The sequence below is a fragment of the Pteropus alecto genome, unplaced genomic scaffold (assembly GCF_000325575.1).
Source record: "Pteropus alecto unplaced genomic scaffold, ASM32557v1 scaffold40, whole genome shotgun sequence".
Lineage (NCBI taxonomy): Eukaryota > Metazoa > Chordata > Mammalia > Chiroptera > Pteropodidae > Pteropus > Pteropus alecto.
In genome coordinates, this window is record NW_006431919.1 from 4172680 (window position 1) to 4182612 (window position 9933).

The 9933-nt window shown below is 43.7% G+C and overlaps 1 protein-coding gene across 5 annotated transcripts in view; it reads left to right on the forward strand.

Annotated features, from left to right (window-relative positions):
• The first annotated feature begins 770 nt into the window (after positions 1-770).
• The window catches only part of GRIA1 (glutamate ionotropic receptor AMPA type subunit 1), a 284539-nt gene continuing 275376 nt past the window's right edge, over positions 771-9933 (forward strand). For 3 of the 5 annotated variants that reach the window (XM_006906438.1, XM_006906437.1, XM_006906439.1), the window contains exons 1-2: positions 771-1228; positions 4170-4307. In XM_006906438.1, coding sequence (XP_006906500.1) covers positions 1147-1228; positions 4170-4307 — 220 coding nt within the window. In that variant the 5' untranslated portion in view covers positions 771-1146. Of the gene's footprint in view, positions 1229-2466; positions 2593-4169; positions 4308-9933 lie in introns of those variants that run through there. The other 2 variants (XM_006906441.1, XM_006906440.1) reach the window with 1 other exon arrangement.

The following is a 9933-nucleotide window of genomic DNA, read 5'->3' on the forward strand; positions in this document are numbered from 1 at the left end:
AAAGCCTGAATCCTCTCACTAGAATCTCTGCAAAGTGACTCATGTAATTGCTCTGTGTAAGTATTCTTCGCCTTTATTGTACACCCACACATTCTGATGCTATAGTCTCCTGTGGAATGCGGGGAAACAGGGAAGGGGGCCCATTTTCAATGCCTAGGGTTTGAGAGACCATCCATTCTGCTTGTAAAGGCAAACTGGGACTGCCGAATGTCCGAGTCAAGGCACCTGCCAATCATTCCAGACACTCCCATTTATCTTTCTGTTATTCTTCCCATTGTAAGGGGGCGGGGTGGGGGGAAGACTTTTTTTTCACCTTTAAAACTCCAAGGAGGGATTTCTAGGGTCTTCCCCTGGAGAATTAGTTGTAGGAATAATTGGGCCAGTGGCATGCGGGAGACATATCCAGCACAGCCAGTACACTCCTAGAAAAAGTGACCTAGATCAAGCAGCGGGTGGATGGAGGACCGTTGCCGGGACCCCCTGCCACCTACTGACTTACAGCTGAACCCACATTCCCAGGAGCATCTGCTTGCGGAGGGGGGGTGTTGGGGGAGGGGCAGAGAGCTGAGAAAGGCTGGGGGTGGGATGAAGGGGCCGAGCCGGGTTGTCACTTTCAGGACCAAGCTCCCTGTATCACACCCCCTCACCCACCCACCCGTGGGCCCCGCACCCAGGAAGGAGGATAAATAAGGTGAGGACGGAGAGTCAGGGAGTGACAGGGAGAGGAGGTCAGCAGTGGAACTCTGGGCTGGCTCGGTGGGTATGAGCACAGAGCCTGCCGCCTGTGCGAGTGTGAGGGGGAGAGCGAGAGCAAGGGAGGGAGAGAGAGGCAGGCTGCGCGAGGAGAGGCGAGGCGAGGCGAGGCGAGGCGAGGCGAGCGGAGCCAGCGCTCCGGCTAGCATGAGGACGGCTTCTCTTTCCCGTGCACAGTTAATCTGGCTGTCAGTTGGTGTTAACGCTGCAGTTTAAGTGCTCGGATTCCAAGGGAAACAGACAAACCTCGCGGAAGGAAGCAAGCGAGCAAGCAAGCAAGGAAAGGCAGGAGGAAAAGAACCGGCAGAACAGAGAGAGGAATAAAGGGAAGGGGGAGAAACGCTAAATCTATGATTGGACCTGGGCTTCTTTTTCGCCAATGCAAAAAGGAATATGCAGCACATTTTCGCCTTCTTCTGCACCGGTTTTCTAGGCGCGGTAGTAGGTGCCAATTTCCCCAACAATATCCAGATCGGTGAGTGACAGGGGCAGCCTGGGGAGGGACTCTCTGGGTCTGGCCAGGTTTTATGGGGGTGGGTGGTCTGTGTCCCCCCACCCCCACTACGGGGCTGTGCTTGGCCATCAAATGCTGTGCGGGGATGGGAGAAAGACTTGGGCCACAGCACGAGGAGGGGGGCTTCTCTTGCTCGGATGAGGAGCAGAAGGGAAGTGCGTGCACACACACACACACACGCACACACACACACACACACACCACTCACATTCTAGGCATGAGCTTGTGAAATGGAGGAACCAGTGCTTTGGAGGAAAAAAAAAAATCAGGCTGTAGCAAAGAAAGAGATGGTGGGTGTTCAAGTAGTTAACTCCATTGCTTGGTAAATGGTGCCCGATTCGTGTACTTACATAAACATGCGTGGTGTGTGTATTTAGGAGTGTGATTATGTATTAAATATGCACATATATACTTGAGAGAGGCAGCGATTTCTTAGCTCGGGGAGGTCTCATTAAAGAGACCCTCTAAAATAAGGAGTGAAGGGTGCTGGGTTTATTGCAGCCACTGAAACGATGCCAAGAGGCCCTGCTCCGAGTCAAGGGGGCTCTCGATCCCGCTCTGGACCCCTCTCTGGTGTCTGCCATGCAGGGCTGGTGGTCCCTGCTCCTGGGATCCTGGAACTTCCTAGCCTGCCTTTTCTCCATTCCTTCATTCAGCCTCTCCTCTTAGGTTTTGTGTGCACAGACATTGTCTACCTCTCTCACACACACAAACATACACACAGACACACGTTCCTCTCCCCTCCTGTTAGCTTCCCCCAGCACTGGGCTCCATCCTCCCAACTTGGAGCCAGGTGTCAACATGCTGCATGCCTTTTTGTTCCCCATTTCCCCTTCCTGGTCGTCACAGGACCCCCACCGTCCCTGTATTCATGGGGCAGCCAACAGACATTGCTCCTCCTAATGATAAAGGGCGGAAGCAAAACCAACAGGAGCAATGACACCGATAACAAAGCGTGTCCACAGGGGCTCGGGGTTTCCGTGTGGCCGGCATCCCAGGGCTGTCTGTGACCCGGAATCGAGAAAGCTGCTTTGCTTGGAGTCATGTTGGTTGATCTGGGTTCTCTTTTCTCTCCCCCGATAGGGACCTAGTTCCACTAGGGAAAGGTCCCATTATGGGTCGTTTGTGTTCTTCGTGTGAGCGTGTGTTTGTGGGGAGATGTGGTGGTGCAGGTGGTATTTTGTTGGGCACACGTGTGCTGCAGTACTGGTCTCTTTCGGCCTCTCCGGTGGGCTGGCTCCAAGGACGGTTGGAATAGCCATGGAGTAAGTTGCTTTGTTTCCTGACACCTGTTAAGCTACATTCTGAAGTGTGACTGTGGGTGTGTGTTAGTGCCTTACACGCAAAACAAAACTTCCTGTGGAGACACTTCCCTTATAGCCCAGCCTGTAGCTGCCTACCTCCCCACCCCCACCCCCTCTTTCATTCATTGCAGGGGTGGAGGAAGGGGACTGGGAAGTGTTTGGGGTGTGGCCATCTGGCGGGGAGGGGGGAGCATTGGACTCAAGAAGAGTGTTTTTACTCTTTAAAATGGAGGCATGTGAACATGTGTAAATCACTGCTCTTATGTGTAGCACTGTTGATGTTGGTACTTAAGTACTGCCGATACTTTGCTGACTGGAAATGTTTGGCTTCAGATATGTGGACTTGCTTTCTCCCAAGTGTATTTGTGTGTGTCGCCATGAGTATGAATGCATAGGGCTGTATCATATGTGTTTGCTCATGTATCTCTGCAGAGTTTTCATCATATGCTGCTCCAACTTGCTTGTTCAACTGATATGACCACTGTTTTGTTTTCAAATAAAGGGCTGAAACATTAAATTGTAGAAGAGATGTTGAAAATATCACTGCAAGCAGATAGTATTTGATTCTCCTCGTACGATCTCTAAGAAAAGCTTTATAAACCATTTATCGGTTTTTAAAAACAAGCACGTACCCACTGTACAAGAAGTTAGAAGTGCATGATATTGGGACTATGATTCCTGGTGGATCTGAGATAAACTTCTATGTAAACAGTCATTATAATTCAGCCTCTGGAAATAGCTGATTTAACTCACAGAAATGTATTTTAATTCATTTACATGTCCACAGTAAATGCAAAAGTAAGCCATGTACTTTTGAAGCAGAAGCCCCAATGGGCACTTTTGTTGTGCTTTTTACTAAAATAGAATGTTCATATCCTTTTGACATTCTTAAGTCTCCACATCTCTGAAGCCCAAGATTCTACCATGCAAATACACACCATGGCAATCCCTTATGTAACAAGTCATCTCTAGGTAGCTGGGATCATGAGTGTGAAAGAAGAAGCAAAACACTGTTTGCAGAAAATCAAGAGTTTTCAGAGGAAATGAATAATAAACCTTAGGGGTGACAGGATAGTTAAATTACACGCAGGTCTTGGCAGGCCAAAGACCAAAAGTGTCAAAGCAAACGATTATAGTGTTGGAGAAGCCCACAGGGTCCCATAATTAGATTTCACTATGCAACATTTATTAGCACTGCTTCCTGTAAGGCTCTGTGGTGAGAAATGGGTTCGATATAGGGAAAATTAGACACAGTGAGTGTTTACGTGTGTGCAAAAGCATAGGCCACCTAGGTGGTTTGCACAAGGGAGAAAGAAGAGAAATTCCATAGCTCTTCTGTTTTCTCTGACCTGAGCTGAGTTGAGGGGTGAACAATCAAATATTTGGGTAGAGTGATGGGTCACATAAAAGCTCCTCTGGAGAAGTTTAAGCCTCAGTGTCTAGTTGCATCTATTGGAACTCTCATTCTCACTGCTAAGGGCTGTAACTAGTAAGTTTGGCATGGGAATAGGCGGGAGAAAAGGGCCCTCTGTGGTGGGCTGATGAGGAATAACCCTGTCTCTAGCCCAGATACCATGTTGCATTTTCTTTCCTCGTAGGGGGATTATTTCCAAACCAGCAGTCACAGGAACATGCCGCATTTAGATTTGCTTTGTCGCAACTCACAGAGCCCCCGAAGCTCCTCCCCCAAATTGATATTGTGAACATCAGCGACAGCTTTGAGATGACCTATAGATGTAAGTAATTACTTCTATTTTTGAGATTTCTTTCTGCAATCGACCAATGAGAGGAAGGCCTGTGGGTAGGTGTTGGTGTTGCAAAAACGACTTGAGTTGTCATTTGTCTTTGTAAGAGAAAGCCCTCCAAGAAAAATGCCCAGGGCCTTTTGAGTGATTCCATCAGTTGGTATTTTAAATCCTGCAATGCTTCATGGAATTGGTTTGCTTTTTCACTGTCAGCTAACTTTAAATGTCAGCACAATGACTACTTGGGTTGACTGCGTTTCCTCTACCTCGCAGAGGTTTTCTGGTTCAGTTGCAAGTTTTACACATAGGAAACTTCTGAGAGACATAGAATTAAAGGTTCTGACTTGAAGAATGTGATCGAAAATGCATAAGCCTTTTCCTGTCCACAAGTTAAAAAAGGAGAAAATGTCTCTATGGCATGTTAAGAAAGGATATGTGAGAAGTCGTATATCCACTTTCTCATTTGGAGAAATGACCGATAATTATTTAAAAATCGGTGCCATGATTATTTCCCAAATGCTTTGAAACAATGGATTGCTTAAGACACATTTGTAGCATAAAACAGAACAGAGGTGACCTCAAGAAGAGGGGAGGGAAAATTTTCTGACATCTGAACTCGAATGCATTATAAAGTGTGGGCAACAAACACCATCCTCAGTTTTTCTGACGAGGACTGAAAAGAAAACTGTACGGTTGTGTGATTGCCATTTTATGGTAGATGAAAACATAAAAATTAATCAGTGGAGACATTTCCCCTCCTGGGATTAAGCTCAAGGAGGAAATTATAGCCTGGAAGTGTGAGCAGAATGGGCAAGAACAGTTTGAGACCCGAAACTGAATTAAATTGGCACCATAGGTTTTGCGTGTGACTGTAGACTTGGTGACTTGTGCTGAGCTGCGGATGTTAGAAGTCACAGACCATATTTCCTTGATCTCTTGCCCACATTTCCTCATGGCAGACTCACAATGATTTGAACTGAACGTGCTTTGGAGGCTCAAAATGAGAATGCAGAATTCTCCCTATCCCTAAAACCACTTATAATGTAATATATTTAGGAATTCCAGTAGTTATAATCATACCAGATTCCATTTATTGAGCACTTACTGTGTGTCAGGAACTATCAGCTTTTTATAGACAGTTATAGTAACAGTCATTACCATTTATCAAGCATCTATTATGGCCTCTGCAATGTACTAATTGCTTTTCATGTGTTAGCTCATTTAATCCTCACAGGAGCCCTGCAGAGCACTGTTATCTTTTAGAGATGAAGAAACTGTATATCTTGCCCAAGTTCATCCAGGAAGTAAATGGTGTTCTTCTGATCCTAAGATCCATGTTCCCGGGCACTGTGATCAATACACCAATCCCATGGTAACCTAATCAATTGCTCCCAAGAAGCAAAAGGGAGTTTTCTGGGTTTTGTAAGGCGGTGGCCTGATAAAGCACTTAAGAAAAAAATAGTGCTCTAAATTGTAGCTGTAATTTTGCACAGGAGTGACCCACTGAACAATCAAAATAGCAATTCTGCATTTTGGTAATACTGAGGTTGAAAATATTGTCAACTGTGTTACTCACTACCCTTAAAAAAAAAAAAAACGAAGTTTAATTGTTGAGTTATTTTTCTGTGAAACCATCTCCCCGGAAAGCTAGAATAATATTGTATAAGTATTTGTTTATCATATAATCTCTCATTCCTTTCTATATGGCTTAGAGTAGGGTATTAGAGTAGGAGATCTGGGTATGGGCATCAATGTATCTAAAAGCCACCTGAGATTACGCTTAATCTTTTACATACATATGTATATACTAATTTATTTCCTGGGGAAAGGCTCCATAGCTTGTCGTACTCCATAGCTTTTGTCATACTCTCAGAAGGGTCCATTACTCAAGAAAGATTACTTGCTTAGGGAGTCAAGAATAGATGGCTGGCATGTGTTCATTCGTACTGCTGAGAACTGTCCACAGCAGAATTTAGTGGAAAGAGAAGTTAACTGTTATCCCACTGTCAAAATGTTGACTAACAGGACAAGATAATATAACAAAAATAGGAGGAAATGTTCTGAGGCAAAAGGTGATGCTTCTGTATTGTTATTGTAACAGTCTAAGATTTGATCTCTAGTAGGGTTGTTGGCCATTTATTGGAGAGATTGAAATATGATATAGGTGATACTATCCATTGTGGTTGGTGAACCTGCAATGAATGAATCTGGGTTCTTGAACTTGATTCCTGCTATATACCACTGTACAGGTTTCTGTGAATTTGGTTATTCTTTAAATGTTTCTTCAGTGCAATCAACTGAGATGAACGTTAGAAAAACAGAGATGATAAAAGGCCCTTGCTATCAAGTAGCTTGCAACCCAGTGGGAGACGCTGCTGAGGGGATTGTCTGAGAAGCAATAATGTTATCTTGTGCTTAGACCTTTAGTTCCTCTTCATTAGCTCCAAGATCAGAGAGGGTACTGGGCAATTTGGATGGTAATGGTAGCATTATAATGCCTGACCTGCTGGAATATTCTCTGTTAATTTCTGTATGAGGCTAGGAGCCCTCTGGGGCTGTGTTCATGTGGTCCATTGGTCTGGGAAAACATACGTCTGTCCCAATTTGAATTGAGTTAAAAATGTCAAAAGGAGCAGAAGAGCTTTAGGTAAGATGTGTTAATTAATCATTTATGGAAAAACAGGAAAAACATCTTATTCAGATTTAATTTCAGGTGCTTTTTTGAAATCTGGCCTAGTAGGTACCTTAAATTAACTGGCCCAGTCCTACCTCCATAAGTAACCAAATATTTGGGATATTTTTCATAATTTTTGCAGTCATTTGATATTTCCTTATATATTTTGCTATTCATTATCCCTCCACCAGAGGGTGGAGAAGGGAAGGGAGAAGCAGTGTAACAGGAACTATTTCTATTAGATGTGTTAGCTATAGGGGTTTAAAAAGGAGTGGTAGTTATAGGGTAGGGGATGCAAAAGATATAGAAGAGGATAATTGCTAATACCACTGGCTAAAATGAGAGTTTGGTGTCTTCTTTGCATTCAACCTTTCTTACTTTTCTTGTCTGCCAACATTAAGGGATAAAGTCATTGAGTCAGCAACCAAATGTGTTGGGATCTCCCCCGAGCTCTCTTGCAAGCCTACAGGGGCAGGGGTCGAGGAGAGTGCTCACAGAGATGGTAGTTACTTACCAGCTCTTCAGCTTATCTTGGTGCCTTTATGTTTAAGTATAAATAAAGGGACAAGTGAATTACTAATTGGACTTTCTATTAGCAGGCTGAAGAGCACTGGTACAACTTAATTCTTATCTTTTCATTCATTCGTCAATCCATTCATTCAGCCAAATACATGTTAAATGCCTACTTTATGCCAAGAACTGTGCCAGGCTCTAGGAATATAATAGGCAATGAAGAAAATATAGCCTTTCCTTGTGGGGGTTACAGTTTAGCCCAGAGGTCCTAAAACTTCAGTGCACATAAAATTCACCCAGGGAGCTTATTTAAAGCAAGACTCGGAGACAGACTCTAGACTTCCTGAATCAGACTATTCAAGAGAGATTCTGTAGTTATTAGTATGCGGATCAAACTTTGAGAAACTCTTCAATCTAAAACCTGTTCCATTCCCTTGGCAAGCATTTCTGAGCCCTTAACCAAGCCCAAGCATGGCATTAAGCACTAGAAATGTAGACCAAAGAAAGACATATTCCCTGACCTGGAAGACCTTATCCCTAGTAAGGCTGACCGTCCAGTAAAGAGAAAATCAAACTGCAGTGGTGCATGTGCTACAGCAGCCGTTTGTAGGAGCATTAGAGATGACTTGGGAAGCAAGGCTGGCCTTTCAGAGAGTGGTGGTTGAACTGAGTTGCAATGATAAAGAGAAGATTTCCAAGAGGAAACACCGAGGGGGCTAGAAAGGGATGAGGGAAGTGTGTTCCAGGCAGAGGGAATGGCATGTGCAAAGGTAAAGAGGACATTTTACCTGTTCTCTCCCTGCTCTAACCCTCTATGGCACTTCATGGATGGGCCATTCACTTAAGGTTTATCAATTACTGCAAAAGGGGTCACCAGATGGCCAGTTTTAATACAGTGTTTAAGATACTGCCTGCTCCATCCCCAAGACACTTTTAATACAGTGTTTAAGAATTATGAAATTTCACATCAAAATTTCAGTATTTTAGCTCCCTTTGAAATTTCAAAACATCTGGCAATACTAGACCCCAGGTCTATGTAATCGTGATTGGCTAGGATGGAGCAGGGAGTATCTATCTCATCTAGATGGTTTCTTTCCCAACCAGCCCCCTTCTCTCATTTTCTTTACCTGCCTGGCTCCTGAAAGCATTTAATTGTTAAGCCCCAGTTGATTTATCCTACAGTGTTGCCTGTGTTGTGTGTTTATAAGTCAACTCTACCAACAGAATGTGAACTGCTGTCCAGAAAGAACATGTATATCTATTGTTTGGTGTTGCTGAGAACACCTGTCACAGGTCTATTCCCCTAACACAATTAACAGATGTCTCCAGGCATCAGGGAATCACACAGCATAAGGATGCCGAGAGCCCTAATAGCAATCAGGAGGAGGGTAGTGCGCCTAATTATAGTGGATCTCTCTCTGTTGTATACCCACTTAAGAAGCCAAGGGGCATTCTAACAAGACTTTAGGCATCGGCAACAGACAAATGTCCTCTTAGCTCTTGCCTGAGCATCCTCATCATTTTTAGAATTGTAAACAAATAGTCTATAGACTTGTTTTTCTTGACCTGCACAGCGCTTTTCAAATTTTGGCATAAAATCTAGATTTCAGGCTTCTCTGAAAAAGTGTAGGACACCAGGCAACCCTGGACCTATTTGTCTAGAGCTGAAAAGTGCTGCCCTCTTTAAGTACAAGGCATAAACTCTCAAATTACCAAAATCCCTGCCACTCTCTACTGTACATGTGACCAATGTAACAAAATTATGTTGCCAACCTGCTTATACTTGATTTATATCTTTCAGCATCTGTCATTTCATTATTTCATTCTAATATCATCTACTCTTCAATCTGTTCCAAATAGTTGAGAACACAAAAGATGTGTAACTCCTGTTCTCAAAAAGTTAGTCTATATAGGAATAAAAAGCATGGAGGACTGGTGGTGGGGTAAACAAAGGTTATTTTGAAGACCTACTATGTGCCAGATTCTTCCCATAGGTTGTCTTATTTAAGTCTTACGGCAATCTTAAAAGTTTATTATCCCCCATTTTATAGATGATGCTGCTGCAATTGAGAGAGATAAGTGTCTTCTCAATATTCTGCAGCGAATAAGAGTCTGAGCTAGTATTTGAAGCCAGCCTTGGGGTTTCCTAAACTCCTAGCTTTCCTAAGCTTTCACCCTTTCAAGACGTATACTTTATGGACACACACACGAAAGTGAAAGGCAGGAAAAGAGCCCTACAAAAGAAGTGTCCCAGTAAAGTTTATGATTCAGGATTAAGAGCTAAGACTTCTGAGACAGAAGTTATAGGGCTGTAGGCAAAGAAGACTTCTTGAGAGAGATGGAATTGGAGCAGACATTGAAGGGTGGAGCAGATTCTAGTAATTAAGCGAGAGGAAGGTATTTTAAGAAGATAAAGTTATAATATTTCTC